This window comes from Ostrinia nubilalis, chromosome 3, assembly GCF_963855985.1.
Source record: "Ostrinia nubilalis chromosome 3, ilOstNubi1.1, whole genome shotgun sequence".
Classification (NCBI taxonomy): domain Eukaryota; kingdom Metazoa; phylum Arthropoda; class Insecta; order Lepidoptera; family Crambidae; genus Ostrinia; species Ostrinia nubilalis.
The window spans coordinates 10139235-10165230 of record NC_087090.1 but is presented as its reverse complement, the minus strand read 5'-3'; the positions used below and the strand labels follow the sequence as shown (position 1 = coordinate 10165230).

At 35.4% G+C, this 25996-nt stretch overlaps 6 protein-coding genes across 8 annotated transcripts; 2 read left to right on the top strand and 4 right to left on the bottom strand.

Moving 5' to 3' along the window:
- Positions 1-1604: 1604 nt before the first annotated feature.
- Positions 1605-9410, bottom strand: LOC135087877 (dnaJ homolog subfamily C member 7). 2 transcript variants are annotated; one of them, XM_063982714.1, is made up of 8 exons: positions 9233-9409; positions 8378-8628; positions 7845-8043; positions 6645-6783; positions 6328-6445; positions 5314-5731; positions 4916-5094; positions 1605-3639 (listed from the first exon to the last, which is right to left on the bottom strand). In XM_063982714.1, exons 1-8 carry the CDS (start codon positions 9298-9300, stop codon positions 3524-3526), a joined length of 1488 nt encoding a protein of 495 aa, XP_063838784.1. In that variant the 5' UTR covers positions 9301-9409; the 3' UTR covers positions 1605-3523. The 2 variants fall into 2 exon arrangements, with proteins under 2 accessions (XP_063838784.1, XP_063838785.1); XM_063982715.1 differs by lacking the exon at positions 1605-3639 and adding an exon at positions 4268-4462 and having other exon boundaries at positions 9233-9410.
- A 6098-nt stretch (positions 9411-15508) lies between these two features.
- On the top strand, positions 15509-17325 carry LOC135087873 (dolichyldiphosphatase 1-like). The gene is made up of 5 exons (XM_063982710.1): positions 15509-15750; positions 15836-15936; positions 16005-16183; positions 16275-16502; positions 16607-17325. The coding sequence occupies exons 1-5, from the start codon at positions 15657-15659 to the stop codon at positions 16737-16739; spliced, it is 735 nt and encodes a 244-aa protein (XP_063838780.1). The 5' UTR covers positions 15509-15656; the 3' UTR covers positions 16740-17325.
- A 78-nt stretch (positions 17326-17403) lies between these two features.
- Positions 17404-20190, bottom strand: LOC135087874 (uncharacterized). Of its 2 annotated transcripts, none has more exons than XM_063982711.1 (6): positions 20034-20190; positions 19444-19599; positions 19156-19356; positions 18222-18291; positions 17927-18090; positions 17404-17797 (listed from the first exon to the last, which is right to left on the bottom strand). In XM_063982711.1, exons 1-6 carry the CDS (start codon positions 20109-20111, stop codon positions 17783-17785), a joined length of 684 nt encoding a protein of 227 aa, XP_063838781.1. In that variant the 5' UTR covers positions 20112-20190; the 3' UTR covers positions 17404-17782. The 2 variants fall into 2 exon arrangements, with proteins under 2 accessions (XP_063838781.1, XP_063838782.1); XM_063982712.1 differs by having other exon boundaries at positions 19456-19599.
- Positions 20191-20544: 354 nt separating this feature from the next.
- Positions 20545-22239, bottom strand: LOC135087872 (protein Dr1). The gene is made up of 3 exons (XM_063982709.1): positions 21832-22239; positions 21450-21613; positions 20545-21148 (listed from the first exon to the last, which is right to left on the bottom strand). Exons 1-3 carry the CDS (start codon positions 22070-22072, stop codon positions 20999-21001), a joined length of 555 nt encoding a protein of 184 aa, XP_063838779.1. The 5' UTR covers positions 22073-22239; the 3' UTR covers positions 20545-20998.
- A 219-nt stretch (positions 22240-22458) lies between these two features.
- Positions 22459-23693, top strand: LOC135087871 (coiled-coil domain-containing protein 25). Its single transcript, XM_063982707.1, has 4 exons — positions 22459-22636; positions 22729-22820; positions 23105-23251; positions 23341-23693. Exons 1-4 carry the CDS (start codon positions 22564-22566, stop codon positions 23650-23652), a joined length of 624 nt encoding a protein of 207 aa, XP_063838777.1. The 5' UTR covers positions 22459-22563; the 3' UTR covers positions 23653-23693.
- Positions 23694-23790: 97 nt separating this feature from the next.
- LOC135087870 (queuine tRNA-ribosyltransferase catalytic subunit) lies at positions 23791-25651 on the bottom strand. The gene is made up of 7 exons (XM_063982706.1): positions 25563-25651; positions 25299-25463; positions 24918-25215; positions 24583-24826; positions 24336-24504; positions 24056-24250; positions 23791-23964 (listed from the first exon to the last, which is right to left on the bottom strand). Exons 2-7 carry the CDS (start codon positions 25428-25430, stop codon positions 23809-23811), a joined length of 1194 nt encoding a protein of 397 aa, XP_063838776.1. The 5' UTR covers positions 25431-25463; positions 25563-25651; the 3' UTR covers positions 23791-23808.
- Positions 25652-25996: the final 345 nt, after the last annotated feature.

Below are 25996 nucleotides of genomic sequence, written 5' to 3'. Positions count from 1 at the left end.
AAAATGCTTATGTATGAAAACCTTTTTATTATTATACGTTATTATTATGTTCTTTAACGATTTTTGCATAAAGGAGTCAGTTCCATTTTGTATGGACGGAAAACTCGGAATCAATTATTGGGACTAAATATTTCACATTTTACCCTAACCAAAGCTCAATGTCGTTTCGTTATCAATGGAGTATAGAAGTTATAGACTGACAAAGTTTGTATGAAAGGTCATGGGTTCAGTAGGTACTTGTGATTTTTACCAGTATTTACAATATTGGTAATATATTATTATTTACTTTAATAATAATAACAGGATCACTATAATTATTATTAACTACTATCGCGCATTAACTTTTTAACTATGGCGAAATTCGTACCGCTTATGTTTATCAAAAATAATGCCTATATTAGGCTTTCAACTAGCTCTTATAGTAATTACATAGTTGACAGTTACTAATCGCTTCTACTATTGTTATTGTTTTTGTAAAAACTTAAAAATCGCAAGCAACTCATGATTTTTTCATTCAAAATTAGAAAATAGAAAATAATAATTTACTTCTATTTATCGATAATAGGAAACCGTATTAGAACACGAGCCCTGCACTATGTTACGACCGGCACATGCGGCCGTACTGTGTATTTTCACGCGTCAGTGGATATCGGAAGAAATAAAATACATTGCGCAGTAGTTACGCATGACATAAAGTGGTTTCTAACTAAATCGTCAATGTACAACGTGTTTGAATTTTTATCACCACTAATTTCGATATCGCAGTAAATGTCACGGCACTGAATTCGTTCGTAAAAATGTTTAGTTTTTTTTATTTATAAGCAAAATACCAATGGATTTGCAATACTTACATGTGGTAAATGACTTCATTGTTCCTGTAGTTCTTCGTTTCACTTATGTTATTGCACGTTACGACGCATTATCCAACAATATCGGAGAACATTTCCTCAGTACGACTGAATCGCGACTAACCTGGCGTCGCGGGTGATGTTCGTTTCTGGGCATATCGCGGAGACACGCGCCACGCCCCCGTTTCACATCTATTCCCTTCTATGATCTGAGAGTGGATACTTTCAAGAACATTGCCCAACCCGACTTAACTATCGGCCGACGAAAAATCAACGGTGTGCGCCTACTCTTAATAAAATCTTCATAGATCCTAAACATAAATGCGAAAGGTTGTATTTGTTTGTTACTCTTTGACGCAAAAACTACTGAACGGATTTCAATGAAACTACAGTATTTTTGTTTATAGGATCAGAATCACAGAATAACATAATATCTATGGTTTATAACGATCTGTAACAAGCTAAATTTCATGCACCAGCAGAATGGGAGAGGGAAGTTAAGCAGTAGGATTGTACGAGTATAATCCGCTTGTCAACGATTAGCCGGACGGATTGCATGACTGAATGAAAATTAGCCATACGTTTTACGGGGTTATAAAGTTGCTAAAAATATCACACGACTTCACATGGACCCCAATTTCGCAGTGAAATGCGGATTGCGGCAAGCGCGCTTGGCTCTGTAACGTATCCGTATATGTCCGGAAAGATAAAATGTTACTCATTTACAATCCTGCGAAGATAGAAAAAAAATATGAATGGTTGTTATGAAATTTATTTTATTTCAAACGGATAAAACTAAAACAGGAATTCTATGGTTGCCACTATAATCTAAATTTAAGTTTCCCACAAGGTTTTACATTATTTTTAGTTGTTACTATTATGAATCCGCTATTATAAAAAAATGTAGATAACTTGCTACTGCGTACATTGTAGTAAAAATACTTAAACAATAATGCAACATTTGAAGTTGTAAGGCAGTGGTTATCTACTTTTGCAATCAAAATACATCACAAACAGATATTATACACCCCTTCTTTTTAACTAACGAAGACAATATTCATAAGATTAATAATAACCTCCCACAACAAAAAGTAACAATTTTCAAATAGCTAAAAGCAATTGGGTTTCTTGGCATTTTATTAAATATTAACAAAGGTATTATTTGTTTCCGATTAAGGCCATTTTACTCTAAATAATTCAATAGTTAAAAAATAGTGGTGTATAAGAGCCAAAACAATTCTGAGAAAAGACTTTTTCGGTAATGAATAATATTTATTACCTTTTAGAAATACTTTTACTCTTTTAAAGTCCCTGTCGGTGCGGTGCGGAGTAAATCGATGATTTAAAATCATTCATACGTTGTGATGATGTGACCGACAGCCGTGTCGTCATCATTAACATTGAATTTTTACTCCGCACTGCAGTGACGCTAGCTGTATATCAGAGGCTTTAGCAACGTAGACTATATTAAGGGACCAACATTCATGAATTCAATTACTTTTATATACAATATGACAACTATACATAATTATGTCTTAAATTTTGAAGAAATATTACAGTAGTATATTTTCAGAAAGTGTAGTTTCACTTTAATTATAGGGATGTTGACACCACTTACATTAATTATATTATTAATTGAAAGAAAGAAAAGACTTTTCATAACTATGAAATCATAATAATCATTAACAGATATTTTAAGAACAATTTAAAAATGTTTCAATTGTATAATAGATTTTTGGTGTCAATATACCTATTTAATGAATATGATGATGATAATTTACATGTTTAAATTGAAAAAACTTCAGAGTTTCTATCAATATAAATTCTGAAATGTATTTCAAGACTGGGTGGACTTCGGAATACAATTTTGTCAGTACTAATAAGGTCAATACTTAGATGGAGAATCACGTGTTTTACGTAAGTATTGCACGTACTTTCACAATCGTACAAAAACGAATCCGAAGTGCTCCCGGCCTAATGCGGAATAAGTTAAGGTTCATTAACGGTTGGTTTTAATTCAACCACATTAAACAAAAACTAGTGAACATTCTCCAATATTATGACTGAGGAGCGCTACTTTCGTAGTTTATATATTTATTTATACATTTATTGAATTTTCATTAGCTTCAAAATATTTTATGAACACTATATTAACATTGTTAGCTGAAGAATGTAATAATAACATTATTTTGAAAAGGTTAAGAACACGAAAAAGTATTCACATGCTATTATTAAGGAAATAACGAAAATTAAATTTACTTAACCAAATCAGTCCATATTATTAATTAATCGCTACATATGTTTGTATGCATTATTATTTGAATCATTTATTCTACAATAAGTAAGGCGGTCTTACCTAATGACCATATCTTGTGTAGGTACCTATAGCCCAATCGAACAACCATCCACACCATAGTTTCTTAAATCGATGGTCACATATTATTTAAAATTCGGAAAAGGGAGGGGCCAAGAGTTGCACACACCATTCTATTCTGCTCTGGAGAGTATTATTACTGCCAACTATATCCATCTTGTTATTATTATAATAAAAGTATTTTAGTGTGGAATGACAGAAAATTAATTGGGAGCTAATTTTTATCCTATACCATAAACTGTTTTTTACGTTACCTAAAAAATAACTTGCCAATTAACAAATGGTTCTGTTTGTGACTAAATTAACCAAACTGGAAACTAAAAGTGGAACCAGGGAATCCACTATCCGAATGAAAACCGTAATGCTGTCCGCCACCACGATTGAAGAATGTTTGGAATACAACATTGGGGTCGATATCTGAAACAAAATTATAATTAAGTATTCTTCTTGGTATTTTATAGTCTGAAGTACTAATTTATTTTATGCTATATGCAACAGATTTACCTAGGATGTTGCCTTGTAGATTAACTAGGAAGAGGCTGTAGACATTTGCATAATGTAGTCTTTCGTTTTACTCATGTAAAACGACATATTATTATGGGGCTTTTAATTTAAACTTTGTAATTATCTATACTATGTCTAAAAGTACAGATATTGGCATTTGTAAAAAAGGTCTTCAACATGGAGTGTTGGAAATGAAACCCTCTATTTACTAACTGCATGCAGGTTTTAAGTTAACCCATTTTACATCACCCAGCAAAAAATCTGCCTGTCAATGCTGCCAATCAATACAATGCCAGAACGCAGTAATTTGGTAAAAAATGTGCTTACTTCATTTAAGTATTTTATTTTTATATACTTTCTACAAACATGCCCTCTGTACAGAAAACAGAAAGAAAATGTAAAAATAAAAATATATTTTTAGTAACAAATTTTATTATGTAGTTCTTGTTTATTCTACTGACTTGTAAATAATCATCATAATCTAGTAAATAGCCACCTTTGAAAAGCGCGATCTCACATTTAACAAAATAAAAATTTCAAGTAGTTTCAACATTATAATCAACATTATACCTATTCAATGTTAGGGTGGAATGATAATAGTTTTAAAGAGATTTTGACTTAGTAATATTTTATAAGCTGTGTTTCCTTTTTCGTGAAGTTTTGCTAGAGCCTCCAGAGTGGTGCGATTGACCTGCCTGGGTTCTTGTTCCAGTTTTGAATCTGGTGTTTCTTGACGCTGAAAGCGGATATTGGTTTGTTCAAAATTATAATTAATAATTTCACATTGAACTAAATAATTTCTTTAAACGTAACAACAAAATGTTGGATTAGTTTTACCTGCAACTTCGATTTCACTGTGTGAAAACATACGAGATTATTGTATCATATCAAAGTATCAAACTTATACGCAATTATTTCAGTTCTGTACGTTCTGCCATTGTATCATAAAGTAACTCGGGTTGAGGTTGAGCAACAAATACCAATCATAGATATTGATGGGAGCCCAACTGGTTAACTACAGTTGGTACGGCCACCTCACCTACCTATGATGGATATCAACAAACACAGAGAAGCCTTTAGTCCTAGCCGTAAGCCGTACGCCTCATCAAAGCTTCACTTCACATCAATGAGTGAAGCGGCGCTACTCGTCAACCGACGCCGGGACGGGAGCGCTGTAAGGAGTAGTTACCCGGCATGCCCGCGCCGTCGTCGTCCAGGTCGTGCCCGTGGTCGTACCGCGCGCGCTTCTTGGGGTCGCTGAGCACCCCGTAGGCCTCGCCAACCTCCTTGAAGCGGCGCTCCTGCTCACGCCGCTCGTTGTCAGACGCGCCCGCGTGTCTGTCCGGGTGATGCACTAATGCGCGCTTCCTGAAATACATATTAAATTATTACAGAGGCTGGTTATACTTAATTACACTGTGATTCGCCCTTGTTACCGTAGATGACAACATAAGCAAAGACAACACAAAATCAAGTATACAAGATGGATCAAAAACCAAGATTTCGTATTACATATTATTGTGATGATCAATGTCCCGGGATAGAAATAAAAAAAATTAAATTATTAACAACTCTATGAAACCATACCTATAAGCTTTTTTGATGTCATCCTCAGATGCAGTTTTTTCAATGCCAAGAATCTTGTAATAATCCTTGCGTTTAGACTTCTTATGGGCAAGTTTGGCCTCGTGCAGGAGTTGTTTGTTCTCTTTGCTTTTGTCAATCTTGTACAGTTTTTCGTAGTCTTTCACAGCCTCCTCATACTCGCCGAGTTCTGTGTAGCACTTGGCGCGTCTGAGGAGAGCCTTGACGTAATTTTCGTCCAACTCGAGGGCAGCGGTGCAGGCCTCCGCGGCCTCCTTGATTTGGTTCAGTTTGGCGCATACGGTTGCTTTGTTGAAATACAACTTGGCATTTACAGTCTTGTTATTCTTATCTACAGTCAACGCTTCATTGTAGAGAGTCAAAGCTTGTTGCCATCTACCCATTTTAAATGCTTCGTTTCCTGTGAATAAATTAGGAATAGTAAGTTTAATAAGTAAATTGTGTCAACTATTTCATCAATTATTACCTAACGCGAAACTTGGTTGGCGAAGGTTTACGGTCTTCCTTACGCTATGGCATGGTAACTATACAGTATAATTTTTTTAATGCATTCCATACAAGTAAAAAAGCATTTTATGACTCGAGTGTAAACGCTCAATTCAAACTTAAAACCATTGCTGGCACTATAGTGTTAGTCTAGTATTTAATTACGAAGCCAGATAGCCAAAAAAATTTTAATTAAGTTACTACCAACCTTCAGCAAATCATAAAAGGCGTAATATTTACTAGTATGCCGATAATGCGGCGCCAAACATTCTAGATATTACGGATACATCTACTATAAAAGCACTATTAAAAATTATTACTTTATACAGTAGAATCGGTTTAGTTCGTCGCTTATAACGACCGACCGCTTTTTTGATTTGGTTGGTTAATTTGTTGATAAATTGCGTAAAACATTACTTCTTCAGTATGACATAATATCATCTTATTCTACTGTAAGTTCTTTAGGATCTACAGTTCCGATACTAAAATGAATACAAAAAGGTACATTACCTTCTTCTTTCTTCTGTTTGAGAAGTTTCGCTCTTTTATATGTTTCCATAGCTTTTTTGTGGTCAGGCGCCAACCGCAACACTTGTTGGAAATGCTTGAAGGCTTGCTCGTCTTTGTCCTATAAAAAAACAATTATGAAATATTAATTTCAATCATCTGGTACACTTGATTAGTCTTCACTGCAGTATTTGGTTGACAAAAAACAATGTAACTTCCTATTACACATCTCAGTATCATTTTGTTGTTTAATTTTGCAATCATTTCTACAGCTCCAAAACAAAAATTCAAATATTTTAGTGATAATCACGTGTACATACCTCAAAATAAAGGCATAAACCTCGCACATAAATGGCTTCGGCATCCAGACTATCGAAACGTAAAGAGTCATTGGCGATTTCCTGAGCTTCCTGGCAACGCCCAAGCATCGCCAAACATTCGGCTTTTTTGAGCTTGGCCCTGAAACGTAAAAACGTAATTTTATGTAGACATTGAAACGATTATATCAAACAATGGGCAATAATCATCCACAATGATTTTATGAGTTTTGATCAAAATATAAACACATGTTCGGAGCCACAGTTATGTGTTATGTGCCATAGTGTGATTACAAAACAATAGCAGATGTACTAATGATATGATATGACTTGGTATAATTGAAAGAAATCTTTAGATTTGTTTTTATGCTTAAAATATATTATACACTTTCAATTCAGTGAATACGACGTAAATTAGAGATGAATGCATTCAAAAACAAAATTTATAAAAAAGCGATTTAAAGATTGTAATTAAAGCCTGGTCCGTGAGCACGTAGAATTTTGTCCAATGACCCCAAGCTACCCATCCTTATCGCTCGCGCGTAATTATATTGCAGTCGCGACTGTGGGACACCTTTGCCTGTATCTCACCTGATGGTAAGTAATGCTTGTAACGGACATATTATAGCACAATTTCATATGAAAACAACATAATCTTTAATGAGAAGAGTTGCACAAAGCATGTCATGGCATTTTTAACCTAAATTATAAATAAACTTTATTTGTTCAAGAAATGGTCATTTGTTACTTTATTTATTCATCAGCTTTTTTATTTGTGGCCATAAAACTATTTGTACATTATTAAGTGTTGACAGTTGAAAATATGGAATCCATTACAAAATAAAATAATTTTGCAAAAATTTCTTTTAAAATATCTTTCAACGTCATTAAATCAACTGTATCTCCAGGGGCTTAGCTACTAAGGGGCAAGGTGGGGCAGTGCCCCGGGGCCCCCAAGCTCAGGGGGCCCCCGTATACTTACCAGAAAATCTCAATTGAACTGAACTTTGAAAATTTCTCCCATTTTCAAAATAAATAGAGAGAAATTCGAAAGTTGTATCAGGCACAAGTAAGCTTAATGTCAATAAACTTGATAAAACCTAACCAGTTTAGATGGCAGTGGGGCCCCATTTTTTTATTTGCCCCAGGGCCCTTGATTACCTAGCTACGCCACTGTTTATCTTATCACAAGTTGGTACTAACTTTGAGCAAGACGGGCTGTAATCGAGGCAGCGGTCCATGCAGAAGACGACGCGGCGGTAGTCCGCAGCCTCCATGGCGCGCTGGCCTTCGTCGTGCAGGCGCCGCAGAGACTCCAGCGCGCGGCGCTCGCTCGTGGCGCACTCCGCTCCGCCCAGCTCGCTCGCGCGCGCCACCGCCTGCTCCCCACCAGACAAGTCACCTTGGACAAACGGTGTACGTCACTTTGCATTCTCATAACTCAATGCTACAAAGCGTGTTGTACGTTGTACATCACTAGACTTGTGAGAACAAAAATTATAATTCATTTAGTAATGTAACTTCTGTTTTGCGTATGGTTAGCTGGTAAAGAAAACCACATGGCATTAAAATTAGCCTTTTGTACTGTATTTTTTGTGTGCAATAAAGATTAAAAATAAATAACCTATGAAGTCTCAGATATTTGATACATGAGCTGACTAGTAAACTACAGTCTTCATAGACGAGAGAAAAATGAGTGAACTTACATTTACAGAAACATAGTTATAAAGTATTACCTAGTGCAATACAACATTTTGCAATACGGATGAATCCCTTGGTATATGTCGGGTCCAATGTGACGGCTTTCTGTGCATCCTCCAATGCCTTTTTGTACTGGCCTAACATCATGTAGCAAGCAGATCTGTTGCCGTAGTATGCAGCATTCTCAGGACAAAGTTTAATTGCTTCATCATACATGGTTAAGGCTCCTTTATAATTTTTGAATTTATATAAATGGTTTCCGCTTTCTTTTTTTTCTTCAGCCAGTCTGTAAATAGAAAAATAATTTAAGATTATGTGTTAAATTATAAAATGATAATTATTCACCCTATACAAAACAGCAATAGCATAATACTAAAATAACCTGTTATAATTTTTTATGAATTTACTCAACAAAATTATGTTAATTTGATGTTAATATAATTAATAAATAGGCCTTTCATAACAGTTGAATATTATTAAATAGTAAGTAGACACATCTGTTAAAGACAATTTCCAAAATTCTGTGGTTAGGTTGAAGAAATGATCAAGAACAATGTCAGTAACAAATGGTTAAGAGTGTGTAGTCACTGATATTGCTTTCTAATACTTTCTTACAAGTTGCTAGGTGTATTTATATGAATTTCAGGTAAAAAGATAGACCTACTTTTGGACTATCAACCTTACACAAAGGCAAAGGTACCTAGAAGTAGAAGTAGGTCAAATGTCAACGAATCTATTCGTTACTCTGAAAAATCGTCGAGCATTTATAGAAATATACCAACACATTCTAGATAACATATTTTAATCACTGTTGGTTTACCACATTGCCTGCTATTTTCTGAAAATAACAATGTCGATGGAAAAATAGATGTGATTTTTAGGGTATTTACCTTTCTGGACTTTTTGGAACTAAATCGTCAATAGTGAGATCCAAATCAGCAACATCAGACTCTGCCATCTTGATGATTTTTATAAAACAAGATATTTTTTGAAATTAAATGAAAAACAGAATCCCTTTATTTTGAAGACTGATTCGTAAAAGAACGAACGAAGAAGGACTGATCTAGGAATGAATGAAGTGAATCAAAAATTCTTAGTGGTTATGTTGGCACCATTGAAATGAATGAAAGAATGAACGGTTTAGTATTGATTAAGTTAGGGCTGTGGTTAGGGCGACCAAAATTGTTCAATTGATTTTTTACAGTTCAATTGATATTACAATTTTTAGATATACAAATTATTTATGCAGCGCAGATGCATACATTACATGCAAAAACAATTAAATCAAGTAAAAAATTGACTAAACCTAAAGTATTAGGTTTCATTACTTAGTGACTTCAATTTCACAGAATATTTTAATAACAGAATGAAGCATGTGAAGTGTTTTCTCGCATTTTAATAGCATTGAACACAAAATAAAACAATCGACAAAAAACTCGTTTTGAATAAAAATATTAATTCCCTAAATAGAAAGCGTAGTGTAAATAAACGTTTTATATTTATTACTATATCTTTGGCTGAAAATACATAATCTGTGTACTAAAGTCAAAATGGAAAGCGCGGGAAACGTTAAACTTGGCGGGTGTCTTTTTTAACTTTCCGATTTTATTTATAAATTTTCGCGTAATTGTGATCAGGAAAGTAGTGTTAGTGTAAATATTTATTATTGTGTACGTATATTTTGTGTAGATAGTGTTATTTGAGCTGATATTCGGTAAGTTTTTTTTTCATTTTCGTCTCTCACCATGAACGATCCTCCTGACCCAGGGGGATCAGTTCCCCCTGTTTTTGATGAGCCTATCAGCTCACCTGGACACTCTTCTCCTTCAGTAGGGTTTTATGTGACGGTAACTAATGATACAGATTCCGAAAATTCATTTACTGCTCCCCCCGCTCTCAAACGTAGCCACAAGAAAAGAAAACTTCATGGACAGGAAAAGAAAAAGGTTGATGGTCGTACGAGTAACGCTGATGATAAAACTCCTTCAGTAGATCCTCCTACTCCCACTCCAATTGACCAGGATTTGCCAAATTCGGGCTCTGCTCCCGCCACTATTGGACGGAAATTCTACAATGACTCTGATACGGCTCCATACATTGTCCATGTCCAACGCAATCAATCGTCTCCCAGTGACAGCGTTTATTTGCATCCGGTGACTTTTGGGAACTTTCTAAAGAGACATAACTTTCACAACATTATTGATGGAAGTGTAAAGAGAATTGGACGAAACAAATGTTCAGTCTCATTTTCAGATTTCTCTCAAGCTAATTCATTTATGAGTCATCCTAAACTGGACTCCAATGATTATAAGGCTTTTATCCCCACATTTAACGTTACTAGGATGGGACTAGTTCGAGGAGTTCCAGCAGAATGGTCCCCTGAGGAAGTCGTAGAAAACATGACAGTTCCATTAGGTGGTGGCAAAATAATAAAAGTTCGTAGATTGAATTTTAAGTCTTATATTAATGGTACAGTTTCTTGGAAACCCTCCCAATCAGTCGTAGTAACATTTGACGGACAATCTTTACCTAAACGAGTTTTTGTATGCTATAATGCTTTGTCAGTGGAATTGTACATTTTCCCTACAATTCAATGTTTTAATTGTTGCCGATTTGGTCATACTAAGGCCCAATGTAGGTCCCAGCCCCGCTGTTTTAAATGTGGGCAAGCCCACATTGGTGATTCTTGCTCCATCCATGAAGACCAAGCCTCCTGCTGTCTTTGTTCTGGTTTCCACTATGCAACTAGTAAGTCATGCCCAGAATTTGTCCGCCAAAAGAAAATCAAGGCTTATATGGCTGAAAATTCCATCTCGTATGCAGAGGCATCCAAGCTCCACCCTCCAGTCTCCAAGTCCTACGCAGACGCTCTGTCCTCTAGTCCTGTAAAACAAAGTACACCTATTAAAAATATGCCTTACTATAATACTAATTCTGGTTCCTCAAAGTCAACCTCAAGTTCTTACAAAAAGACTGTCTTCCTTCCACCCCGTCCCTCTCCTTCACATTCAAAAGGCTATGATAAGGTAGCCCATAATAATTTAATCCGTGACTACTCTTTCCCTTCCCCAAGGGATGGATGTGCTATCAATAACCAACCTAAAGAAGACTCAACAACAAATTTATCTAGCCTTATAATGACTTTGATTAATGTTTTTTCTCAGTGTAATCTCAAATCACCGTCCAACGTTGCCCCTTTAATTGAAAGTCTAATTAGATTCCTGCAAAATGGCTGCGAAGGCAATGCAATGGAACTGCCGGAGTATCATCAGCAAAAAGAGTGACTTTTTTCATATGATTAATAAGATTGAGCCTTTTGTTTTTGCTCTGGCAGAAACTTGGCTTAAACCCAATCAAAAATTTAAAGTTAATGGTTATAATTCTATCAGGGAAGACAGAATTGATGGATATGGTGGAGTAGCCATATTTATCAACAAATCTGTCTCTTTTAGTCCAATTCCAATCCCTAATCATAGTAACGAATTTTCTATTATAGCAATAAATATTTATAATTTTTGTTTAGTGTCTATGTACATACCTCACCCCTCTTCTTCTATCTTAAGTGAAATTGATCAATTAATCTCAACTCTCCCTAAACCTCTGTTCATCTTAGGAGATTTTAACTGTCATCATCGTGCATGGGGCAGTTCTATTTCAAATAACTATGGGGAAATGTTATTAGATATAATTGACACTCATAACTTATGTACATTAAATACAGGATCTCCTACCCGTTTTACCAGTCCAGGCCAAAGTCAAAGTGCTGTTGATTTGTCAATATGTTCCCCTAGCCTAGCCTCTCTGTTATCTTGGCAAACTCTACCCTCATCATATGGCAGTGACCACTTCCCCATATTAATTACTTTTCCATTTAATAGTCCTATAACATCTAAGTATGTTCCATTACTTAAACACAGATTACCAGACAAAACTAGTAATGCTTGGAATACTTTTAAAGAAGGTGTTGAGAACTATCTATCGTCTCTCCCAATTGTCTCTTCAGGAAATGAATCCACTTGTGCCTTGTCCTTTACCAATATATTAGTTGAATCTGCGAACAGAGCTTTTCCGTTAAAAGTACCTAATCGTAAGCTTCCCCCACAACCATGGTGGGACAGTGACTGTACAGAGGCCATCAAAAAAAGAAAGGCTGCTGAGCGCAACTATAAAGCAAATATGACAAATGAAAATTATTCAGAATTGGGTAAAGTTATTGAAGAAACTCGAGAACTTTTTAAAAAGAAAAAGTTTGAGAGCTGGAGAAAGTTTTGCTTATCAATTTCCCCTGAAACGCCATCTTCGATAGTATGGCAAAACATTCGTCGATTTAAATCTGCAATGACAGATTCTTCCCACCCATTTATCCCGTTAGAAATTGCTTGTCCATTTGTTGATAAACTGGCTCCTCCATGGGTCCCTGAAAAACTAACTATAACTCCATCGCCAGTCGCTGTGTCTGTTATTGAACAGCCATTTACACTGTTTGAACTCAAGGGAATCATCCAAAATGTAACTGATTCGTCTCCAGGTGTAGATGGTATTCCGTACTCCTTCTTTCATAATTTAAATGATCATGTTCTCTCCTATTATTTACAAATTATCAATTCTATTGCGTTGACAGGTAATAGTGTCCCTCTGTCATGGAAGTCCCAAAAAGTGTTGCCAGTTCTTAAACCAAATAAGTCCCCATCTGACCCATCTTCATACCGTCCAATAGTTCTGTCCTCAGTATTATTGAAATTAGCTGAACATCTGGTAAAGAATCGGCTTGAATGGTTTTTTGAGAGTAATGATTTACTGGCTGTTAACCAGTTTGGATTCAGAAAGGGAAAAAGTACTATGGACAATATTAGTTTATTTATCACCGATATTAGGCTTGCATTCTCTGATAACCAGTCAGTTGTTGCAACTTTTTTAGATATAAATTCCGCTTATGATAATGTGATAATCCCAATATTGCTTAAAAAACTCTACGCCTTAAAAGTTCCCACAATGCTTAGTAACTTTATCATTAACATCTTATATGAAAGGTGTCTAGAACTTTCACAGGATGGCTCCACGTTTAGTCGCACTTGTTGGAAAGGACTTCCACAAGGCTCTGTTCTTAGCCCTTTGTTATATAACGCTTACACTCACGATTTGGCATCATCAATTTCCAATAATAATACAAAAGTTTTACAATATGCTGATGACTTGCTGTTTTATAATATTGATAAGAAAATAGAAGTTGCTGCGTCAGCACTTACTTCTTCACTATCTAATTTAAAATCCTGGCTTGATAATAATGGATTAAACTTATCTGCTAATAAAAGTGCCACAGTAATTTTTTCAAGATTGAGAAATCCACCTCCTGTCCAAATTTCTTATGATAATGATTTGATTCCTGTAAAACCTCATCACAAATTTCTGGGAGTAATTCTAGACTCAAAACTGACTGGAAATCAACACTGCGAGTATATTGCAGAAAAGTGTGAAAAAAGAATAAATATTCTCAGATGTTTATCTGGAGTTTGGTGGGGAGCTCACCCTTTTTCAATGAAGCTTATATACAATGCTCTCATCAGAAGTGTTCTGGACTACGGCATGTTTCTTCTCGAGCCAGGCAATAAATCTGCTTTTAAAAAATTAGATCTGATACAGTCAAAAGCTCTCAGAATTGTAACAGGTGCCATGAAAAGTAGTCCAGTAAATGCGCTTCAAGTTGAATGTTGTGATCCTCCTCTCAAATTTAGACGGCAGTTTCTGTGTGATAAATTCCTCTTTCGTACATTCAATTTCTCAAATCATCAACTTTTCCCAAAACTTCACTGCTTATCAGAAAAAGTTCCCATTTCAGACTATTGGAAACATAAAACTATTCCTTGTCTTTTGCACAGCTACAATAAATTAATGTCTCTGTCCTCTCCCATATTCCGTTCAAAACACTTACCATTGTTTCATTGCAGTATTGAATCTCTCTTAGTCCCTATAAATATTTGTTTTCTCCCAATTGATAAGCAAGATCTAAACATTGTATCCAAATTTAATGAAATTTTAGACACAGATTATAATGGTTTTCATCACATATATACAGACGCATCTAAACATTCTTGCACAGAAATTACTGGAGTCGGGGTTTTCCACTCGCAGTATAAAATTGTCCAAAAAGTCAAATTACCTCCAGAATCCTCCGTCTTTACGGGGGAATGCTTTGGCCTTTTCAGAGCAATAGAATATGCAAAATTATATAGACTTAAAAATGTTGTCATTTTTACGGATTCCATGAGCGCACTTCAAGCTTTAAATCAATTTCCTTTTAAATCCAGAAACCAGTACCCTGTAATATATGACATTAGAAAGTTATTTTATGAATGTATTTCACTTGGCCTGAATGTTTGTTTCGCCTGGATTCCTAGTCACTGTGGGATAAGAGGTAACGAAATTGCAGATCGTCTTGCCAATGAGGCGGTCTCCTGTGGAGATTTGTTTCCCTATCAGAGTTATTGTCATGATCTCCTAGCATTGCCCAAACTTTCTTTAAACTCTTCCTGGCAATCGGATTGGGAAATTAGTTGCAAATCAAAAGGCTTTCTTTTTTCACTTCTTCAGCCACAAATACCTACAAAGCCTTGGTTTTTCAAGTTGAAATTTGATAAGAGAGTTTCTTCATCTATCATACGCATGAGGTTGGGTCACACGTGTACACCCTCTCACCTCGCAAGACTCCATATCATTAATGATGATTCTTGTGAGTGTGGCACCGATTCAGGCACTATCAACCATATTTTCTTCTCCTGTCCTAGTTTTGACCGCTCTGCTTTCCTTCGGGAACTCTCTTCCTTACACATTCCTTTCCCGTCTTCTATAATGTCTCTCCTTTTCCATAAAGATCCTGTTGTATATAATTGTATAGCCAAGTTTATAACTGTAAATAATATAAAGCTTTGATTTTTGTATAAACGTATGTATATTATATAAATATCTCCTGTATATTCCTCATTTTCCTGATCATTAATTCCTTTCCAAATTCCGAAAGTAGGCATTTTTCCTTTTAATTCCCGTTTCCCCGTTTTTAACTCGACACTGGCAAGAGGCATAGCATAGCCATAATAAAAAAAAAAAAAAAAAAAAAAAAAAAAAAAAAAAAAGTCAAAATGACAACAACTTGACATTCATTTCATTGACATTGATTGATTGACTGTGACATTTACTTGGGCTTGCTTTGCTGATGTCGGGCCTGATTAAATTTACGATAATAAAATAAGGCTTCCATTAGTGATTCGACCCTGCTTAAAAATGACAAAATAAGTATATATTAAGTTATAAAAAACAAAAATGGAAGATTCTACTGCATCAATTAGCGATAACATCCACAATGATGATATCGAATGGCAACCACTGGCTCTTACCCTTGTGGAATACCCAAAAGGTACCCTAATTCCTAATAAAAGAATGTTATCTTTGATTATAATTTGATAAAGGCGATATTCTTTAATTTTAAAAATTAATTTAAGGTGATTGGATTGGAAAATTCTTTGCTTTTATAAGTCTATCCCCATTTGGAATTGGAGCTGGTTTTGTAGCACTCATATTATTTCGGAGAGACCTTCATACTGTAAGTATATATATTTCAGAGGGTATTCCAATATACCTTAGATATTCTACATACAATCTTTTTTTCAGATTGCATTTTTTTGTGGTACACTAATAAATGAAGCGCTAAACATTGTACTTAAACACTCCATATGTGAAGCAAGACCACTAGCAAGAGGGCATTTGTATAATGAGTATGGGATGCCTTCATCTCATGCACAGTTTGTGTGGTTTTTCAGTGTATATGTATTGTATTTTGTTGTAATTAGGTAAGAAGTTTTTTTTTTATCTACAGTTACCAAATTTAGTTTTGATGCAAATTTTATTTATGCATTTCATTTTTTCTTCTTCTTTTTGCAGGTTACACCATATAAATAATAACAGCATCATATCTGCACTATGGAGAGTTATTATTGTAGGTGGTTGTATGATTCTGGCTCTGCTCGTGTGCATAGGAAGAGTATATCTTCACTATCACACCACTCTTCAAGTGTTCGTGGGGGCCCTTGTTGGCTGCCTATTTGCTACTATTTGGTTTGCCCTAGTACACCGAATATTCACGCCATTGTTCCCACAATTAGTATCTTTGTGAGTATAATTAAGAAAGAAAGAAAAATAATTACATGCATTAATACATCTACAATCTTTATTTGACAAAATCACAATATATTATTTTATTTTCTTTGTTGCAGAAAATTTTGTGAAATGTTGATGATCAGAGATACAACATTGATACCAAATGTCTTGTGGTTTGAATACACTACATCCAGACAAGAAGCACGAACTCGTGGACGCAAGTTGGCAGCTCTGAAACCGACCCAATGACGGTACGCTTGCATCCGCGTCCCCACGGTGGTGCTTAAGCCCCGTACGTGACGTCTGATTGCCACCTCAGTGGTAACACTGCTAGGTGGCATGTTGTTAATGAAGACGGAATTTGTTCCCTCACTATTTCCATAATGACTACGAATACTTTACTGTAGCCTTTAAGATTGCACATAAAGATTGTATAAAGTTCTCTAGATTTTCATGTCCTGATGTATATATTCATGCAATAATAGACTTGAGACATTCTAGTAATTTAGTGTCAATGTTAAAAGTGAATATGAGTAATTTATCAAGCTATAGTATTTAACAACAAGTTGTTTCTGCAGTTACTTGGTTGTGTGTAATTCTACCTTCATTTTAAGAGAAATGTTAATAAATTATTATCATACCATTAAGCCAATGTAAATGATCCAATTTAATATTTTTATTAATTACTATTAATATACCCTTTCAAAATTTTAGGTAAAGGCAAGGTAATTCCATATTGTATTGTAAAGACCTACATGTGTATGTATTTCTTTCTCATAATAATTGTGAATGTTTTTATACTGTTTTAGTTACAATAAATGTTTTATGTTATTTATATTTTCTTTTTTTTACAGAAAGCAAAATGGCATTCCAAGTACGTTTAAGCCTAATTCACAATAAAAAAGTGTTTTTTATCAGCCAAGGAATACAATGAGATAAAGATAAAATAGTAAAACGTCTACATATGCTTACAATTACAGGCCAGCGAATTTAAACGAATATTCGTTTTACATACCTAGCTAGCTTTGTGGTGTGCACACAATCTAGAGAAAGTCGACAGCACGTTTATACCACAGTGTTTAACTTGACGTACCTACCTACAGCTGTCGTCTGTACCTACAATGTGCAGGTATTTTAGGTATACCTACTTGAATTCTTAAAACAGTACCCTGGCTAGTACCTACTTTTTAAGGAATCCATTATTACTTTAAAAATAAAAACTCTTTATTAGGTATTGAATTTATTTGACGAAAGTTACATATTCATTATTTTTCGCCACCTTTTTCTATTTATCAAAAGTCTTCTCCCTGAAATCAAAATAATACACTATCGTAAAATTGTAGTGAATATGTAAATGGTTAATAAATCGCCTCTACAGAGATGCAGCTAGATTAATCGCAAATAAATAACAATTGATTGATTCATGAATTACCAACCTGGATGATTTCTGCCACTATTTGTTTTATAACTGTTAATATATCGTCCGAACTTATGTTTGTCCTTTGTATGTTTGTTGTGCTGTTCTGTTTCTCGTTTCTTTTTATCCTACTATGGTTACATATTACGACCTCGTTGTCAGCATCATAATCGCTTGAAAGACCTTTTCAAATAAGCTTTTATAAGGTAATCACTACAGATTCCCATACCTTCATTATAGACTCATGCATCTCACAGTCACTTTATCAGTAGGTAGGTATACTTAATAAAGGATAAGTAATAATATTAACTTACTGCCACTAAATAAAGCCGATGTCATTGATGTAAATGAATTACTATTTTCTGTAAGACTTTCCAACCATACCTGAAATTATAAGTTTTTTATTAATTGCGTCGGAATCAACATCACTTTGGCCCGATGGCTTGTATTGTAGGCGCCAGATTATGTACTACAAGTACCTACTCATTCTGTGCTAATAGGTCTGCTACCTCGATAGGTACAAATCCCAGCGAAAGCGACCCACCATTTATAACCTACCCTCTCTGGTCTGCAAGAGATTCAGATCGCTTCGTAGCGATAAGACCGCATGAATTGACGCGGTTACGCGGTTTCGAACTTTTACTTCTTGTCTGTTTCATGTGGCGTATTTAAATCTTTTTATCTCTCCATCAGGTTGTATAATAATATAAGTGGTAGGTACTTAATACGTTAGGAACTCAGTCAGCTCAGATACCTAAACCCATTTATGTACTTATTGCAGCCAGAACAAGTAGTAAGTCCCCTGAACCCCTTATGGTAAGCTAAATATGCTTGTGTTTGTGCTAAGTATGTACGAGTGGGTTTATCAAAATTAAATAAGTAGTCGAGAGCGGCGCGGCGCGGCGGCGGGGTTCGAACCTGCGTTTCTTAGATCTGGATTCGGGTCGGCCAGTCCAACACCATTCACCATTCGGGTATTATCGCTAATCGCGGAGGATTACGGTTTATCATCATCATCATTTCAGCCATAGGACGTCCACTACTGAACATAGGCCTCCCCCAATGATTTCCACAATGGCCGGTTGGTGGCGGCCTGCATTCAGCAATCCAGGATTACGGTTATCTTCTTATTATTCTTATGATCTTAGGCATTACAGTTGTTTCTCAATCGAAATATTTCAGAAGTAATTAGGCCTACCTAACATAATTTCTAAATGATGAAGATTAGCAATCAAGTCCTATCTTTACCTTATCTGGTGGTATCAATCGATCTGCCTTTTTCATAAAAGTAAAGTTGGCTTTTTGACCTAGATCTACCAAATGCTTCGTCACTTCTGTGGTTGACATGGCCTTGTTAAGCATCCCTTGTAATGTGTTAGGATCTTTTTCTAGTAAACCAGGGAACATAATAGCCAGCGGTTTCATTTGAGGGCCATCTTCACAATCTACCTGAGATATTTGATGTTTATTAGCAAATGTAATATTTTAGATAAATATTCTATAAACTGGGCCTTTCGGCCTGCAAATAAAATTTACGAGTTGTAGTACTTCCTCTTCATCAGATACGTTGGTGGACGACTTAGCAGGGTCGGAACCCGGTGACTGCAAAATGTCTACCCATTCAGAGTCCTTCGCTGCCAATGGACATAACGGTTCTGCTTTATCTTTCTCCAAGGTTCTATTTGTCTGTTTCTGTAAGTAGGTAAGCATTGTTTTACTTGTTCGTATCCTAAAGTTACCTAGTTCGTTCGTTTCAGCCAAAAGACACTACTGGACAAAGGCCTCCCCCATGGATTTCCACAACGACCAGGGTCTGGTGAACCTACCCGCCCGCAGCCAGGTAGGTTCACCAGATCGTCGGCCCTCCCTAGTGGGTGGACTGTCCACACTATGTCTTTCGGCACTTGGTCGCCAGTCTAGAACTTTTCAGCCTCAACGGTCATCAGCTCTACGAACTACGTGCCCCGCCCACTGCCACTTAAGTTAGGCAATCTGCGAGCTATGTCGCGGACGGTTACTTTCGTTTTCCTGTGGATCTCCTCATTTCTGATTCGATCACGCAGAGAAACTCCGAGCATAGCACTCTCCTAATAAAATAGTTTTTAAATTAGTCATTTGTTAGTTACTGGGCGATCCGGATTAGTAGTTGATTGTGTTTTCTGTTTTGGACGTTTATAATTTTTATTTACATTATTATTGCTCATTTTTTAAAACATACTTTCGTCAATTTTGTTGTGAGTGTGTAGTGAAAATGTAAACAGATCAATGTGACATTGATGATTACCCTGTCAATATTAATATATGTAGATTAAATTAGTTTTTGTTACAAACCATACTCGTTTAATAATAAACTAGAAAAAAAATAATGAGCTTCAAATGCCAAGGCCGAACCACGCAAACCGTGGCTAAACGGTTAGCTACATTTTACCTACCTACCCTAATAACTAGCAAGGTATCGACTTTGCTCAAGCGCGGCTGTTTTCACGGTATCCAGTCGTGTTTTCTGGTGCTGGGTTATGACCTTTTGGTCAAATAGGCTTTTTTTCGATGAAAGTTTAATGAGAAATCTGTGAAATACCATGCCCAACTCAGTTAAGTATAATTCAGTATAAAAATGCATAGCAATTAAAAAACCCATAAACATTAATTCATTTATTTAATGCCTTGTTTATTTAATACAAACTTCCATAGAAAGAAAAAAGAACAATATTAGAAGAAATTACCCCTCTATGGTTGTGAACAGCAGTAAAGCCTTCAAATTTGCTGCCAAGTGCCACCTGGCAGGAGTGCTGCGGCCCTGTTGCTGACTATACATACTGTTTACATTGTATAGACAACAGCACACCAATAAATACTGTGGCATCTTTGAAGGCCCTTATGCTGTTCTGAGCCTAATTCTCTGAAGCTGATTCACTAAACCTTCATAATAGTTGACCAAAAATGTCTTTTGGAAAGCAGAATCATTAAATAATACATTTTTGTTTTCTGAAAATACCTCTTTATCATTGCTCTTTCCACCATCATCACAGGTTAGATAATATCAAATTTTGATATAAACTTTTTAGTCATTAGCTATTTAAATGCCCCTTGTTTAGGAATAGTCATCGTCCTCGTCGTCTTCATGTTTGTTAGCTGAAGGTGGAGGGATGTACGGCGGAGCTGCCCCGTCGGCGCCGACCAGCCCTTGCTGCTGCAGAAGTAACCACTGCTGATGTTCTTGTTTAGCTTGCTCTTCACGCGCCTGAAAATAACAATAGTGCTATTGAAATGGTGCGTTAAAACAAACTACATGGGCCCAGTGCTGGACATACACTTTTCCATATACAAACTTTACTTAGGTACTATAGTAATTAGTTAAATTAGACAAAAATCTACCTATTAATCAATTTATTCAAAGTTTAACTCTTTTACTGGTATGGAGGAAAATATTTTTCATTGGTTTTAAACCATAACTCACTAAAGTTCAAAATATGTTGGCATCATTTCTGCCGTCACCAAAGGCTGATGAATGATTTACTGAGTGTAATGATAATAAAACATACTTTTGCAAATAATTCCTGTTGTTGTCGCAAAAGTTCTTCCTCTGGAATTCCCAAGTTTTCCAGCCTAGTACTTTGTCTTCTCCTTTTGGCAGCTACAGCCTTGCAGTCTTTGAGCACAGCTTCTGCTTCTAATGTGTAATCTGTAAATCCTAGTCTGTCCAATGCTGGAATGTGAAAAATAAAACAATTAATTAGGTAAAGGTGATAGGAACTACTTAGCTGTGTGGTAATAAAATTAGACAATACTAATCATGGATATACAAAGTAAATGCGAGGCTGAGAAGATTGTTCCAGTGTGTGTATGAACAATATAAAATTAAGAAGTGGAGCTTAGCAGAGAAACGGTTTTTGTAAATAAATAAACAAACCAATGTTGTCTTACCAGTCAAAACATGTTCAGCATTGATTGTTTTTTTATTGCTTTGATTACAGACTTCATTAGCCTCAGAACTTAGCAAATGAATAAATTCTGTACAGCAATTCAATATCAGTTCTCGTGACTCAAAAGCCACTCGGACTGAGGGCACCAATTCCTTGATCATTTTGTTTATACTTGCTCTAGGGAGTGTCAGTTCGTCTTCTTCAGAAGGAGGAGGGCATAACTCGCGCTCTGGACTTCCCATAGTTTGGATAATATACTTTTCAGATAATATGTTAGTTGTTCAGTTCGTAAGTCTCAAGAGACAGTAGCTATTTTTACTGAGACTGGAGGAAATTATTTATTTCTGAACAAAAGCAAAAAACCAATCAAGAACCAACCAAATCAAAGCTGTCAATCAAAGAGCATAAAAGAGTAAGAGACGGCACTCTAAAGAGCATAAGTCAATCGATATCTTTTTGACATTGACATTTGACACTGACTGAAACGAAATCATTGATGTTTAAACTATGGACCGGGCGTAGCCGCAAGCGCAACCAGAAAAATAAAAGCTGAAGACTTTACTTACTTTGTTTTGCCTTTCCTGCAAGCAAAACAAAAAAAAAATACTGTCACTGCCTGCCCGTCAGTCATTTTGACAAATGTCATTACTGGTAAATGAAATGTAAATACATATCGGTAAAATTTGGTGAAACCTTAACTTTCCTAAATAAAGTAACGTGAATCGTATTCAGAATGGTCTTTTATTTTACCAGCAGTGTGGTTTCACCATCTGTAATTTTATTTATGGGTGCAGATAAACACGAAAGTAAGATCATAGTAGGATTAAAAATAGGTTATGAACAAGTGATTTAGTGTACTCATGTGTTTTTTTTTCCACTAACCGAAGTTTTATTTCAGATGAAGATCTCATTAAGTGGGGCTGGCCAGAAGATGTATGGTTCCATGTCGATAAAGTATCTTCCGCCCATGTTTACCTTCGCTTAGCACCTGTAAGTCTGATTGAGTATCAATATTTAGGTCTGAATTAATTGTACAGTTTTACAATTACCTATGTACTTAATTTATATACCAGTATCGATTTATCTAAGCCGGTATCAGAAATGTGAACAAAAACGAAAACTTCTAACATTTGTAGTCTAGCTATTGTATGGTAGATTTTATTTAGAATGTTTACATGTTTCTGTAGCGAATATTGAAAAATAAGTTTTATTCCATTTTGTCAACAATCTGTTACAATAAAATTGAATGAAATATTATTTATTTTGTTTTACAGGGTCAAACAATTGATGATATACCAAACTCGGTTCTGGATGATGCATGCCAGTTGGTAAAGGCTAATTCAATTTTGGGTAACAAAATGAATGATATTGACATTGTTTACACCATGTGGTCAAACCTTAAGAAAACCCCCTCAATGGAGGTAAATTTTTCTTATTATTATAAATTGAAGTATAGGTAGCTTAATTAATTAAACTAAAATAAAGTCACTAAAACTGGTTTTTGTTTTAGGTTGGACAAGTAGCATTTCACAAAGATAAAGATGTGAGGAAAGTCAGAGTGGCTAAAAGAAATAATGAGATAGTTAATAGACTTAATAAGACTAAAAAGGAAGCATTCCCAGATTTAAGGCAAGAGAGAGAAAATAGAGACAGGGAAGAAAGAGAAGACAAGAAAAAGGTAATGAGAGAAAAGAAAGAAAAAGAAAAGGAAGAAGAAAAAAGAAAGAAAGAAGAAGCAGAGCTTAGAAGTTATTCTACTTTGATGAAATCTGAAAATATGACTACTAATTATGATGGCAATGATTCTGATGATTTTATGTAAAAACCAATCCAATACCTAATATAAAACATTTCTGTTCCCTATTCAGCCTTGTTAATACAATTATGTGATTTAAAACAGCAATATTACCTCTTATAGGTACTGTTTTTTTAGGATTATGTATTAGCAAAAAAGTAACTATTTAACTTGCAATTTCATTTATTCCTTATTAATTTGTATTCCAACAGAACTTAATGAATCTATTATCCAAGGGGGAATTTCAGTATCACTGTACATTTCATTCACAAAGTTATTTACAAATTGAGGAAATGTTCCCTTTTCAATGTTTTGCCTCATAGTTTGCATAAGTCGCATCTGCAATATTGAAATAGAGAATTATTAGATTGGTAATGTTATGTTATAACAATTGAAAGTTATTTTAGTCTGGTATTATGAATAAAACTACCTGAAATGCTAGATTATGGACAGAAATGAGATGACAGGCTACAGTTTCCACTGTAACAATTGAGTGTAGGTATGCTCTTGTGTAAGTCTTACAAGTGGAGCATGAACAGTCCTTGTCAATTGGATTCAAGTCAGTTTCATACTGTTTTTGCCTTAAGTTCAGCTGTCCTGTGCTTATAAGAGCACACCCAAATCTCTGAAAAGGGAAATTTTGATAAGACTCATAAATAAGTAACACAGTGTTGTATAGTATAGTATGAAAGTATTCAATATTTACTCACAGCAGTACGAGTAGGGTATACACAGTCAAACATATCCACTCCAAGTGCAACACAAATTACAAGGTCAATGGCCAACCCCACACCCATTAAATAACGTGGTCTTTTGGAGTCTAAAATGCCTGTACTTAGGCTAACCATAGGCCAAAATTGATATTTTGCTTCACCACCACTAGAAATAAACAATAAAACTGTAAACTTACTTTTAAAGATTTGTTAAACTTACTATAAAACTATTTGGAATAACAACCTTAATCCTCCAATAGCAAATCCATTCACATCCTTGGACATGTGGTCTCTAGCACTTTTCTCTCTCAGTTCACTATTTAGTAAACCTTGTACAATTGGGAAAATACTTTGCTCAGATGGTCTCTTATGAGCTTTTAAACAACGATCCAACCACCGGCTTGTTCTTTCAGTGGCCTCTTTAATGCGATCATAGTCTTGGAATGTAGTTCTTACCACATCATCCAGTTGCATAATGATGTCTGCACCTGAAAGAAAAAAAAAAGTGTTAAGATTGAAAGGACTTTCCATATAAGCCCTCTAATCAATCCATTATAAGTTGTTATTAGCTTTACATACCTATACAATTTTGGATTTCAATGGATTTTTCAGGAGTCAACATTATTTCAGAATTGTCATAGGGTGATCTGAACTTAACTCCTTCTTCGGTTATCTCTGCTAACTTTAGTAGTGACACCATTTGAAATCCTCCTGAATCAGTCAACAGAGCTCTATTCCACGACATGAATTTATGAAGGCCACCAGCTTTTTCCAATATTTCAGTTCCAGGACGATTTCCCAAGTGGTAAGTGTTACCTAATATTATTTCACAATCTAAATTTTCAAGTTGTTCAGGTAAAAGCCCTTTCATAGTACCCTAGAAACATTGTTAAGTAAATATTATTTTCTGACTGGAACAGATTTGATTATAAATTGTGAATTTGTGACATTTGGTCGTACCTGAGTTCCAACTGGCATAAATACTGGAGTCTTAACATTATAGTGTGGTAATTGCATAAGTCCAGCCCGTGCACGCGATGTTTTGCACTCTGCTTGGACATGAAATGTAAGAGCTTTTGATTTGGATCCCATTTTAAAACCACGAATAATCGCGCTTCGTGCAATCTGTAAAGACGGTTAGTGTTTAATAATTAGAATATGATTAGGTTTTTCTTGTTACTAGTAATAATAATTGTTTATTTCAATTGAAGCAATTAAGTGTACCTATTTATATACTTGATTAAAATCGACGAAATCAAAATATTTTGAGTTTATTTGGATTAACCAACAGACGACAACAAGGAAACAAAAACTGACACTGACAGTGAATTTTTTTTTTGCGGATTTTTTTCTTTTTAGGAAAAGGAATTAAGCAATACAGCCAAGTCTTCAGGGCTCCGATTGCGCTAATTTGTAATGTCTCCAATTCATTTTGCGTTTCATCTCCAGTTGCCTTCATTTACATTCCAGCTGATGTGCAACTCGATTTCGCGGTAAAGTTCACGCACTAACGAAGACGAAATAGTCGTTAAAGGCGCCATCTGTGCCCCGATTGCGCTAATTTTTAACGTCTCCAATTCAAATGCAAATTCGGTATCGCGGTAAAGTTCACACTTCACGCGCAAACAAAACGAAAACGCCAAAAAAGTCCGAACACC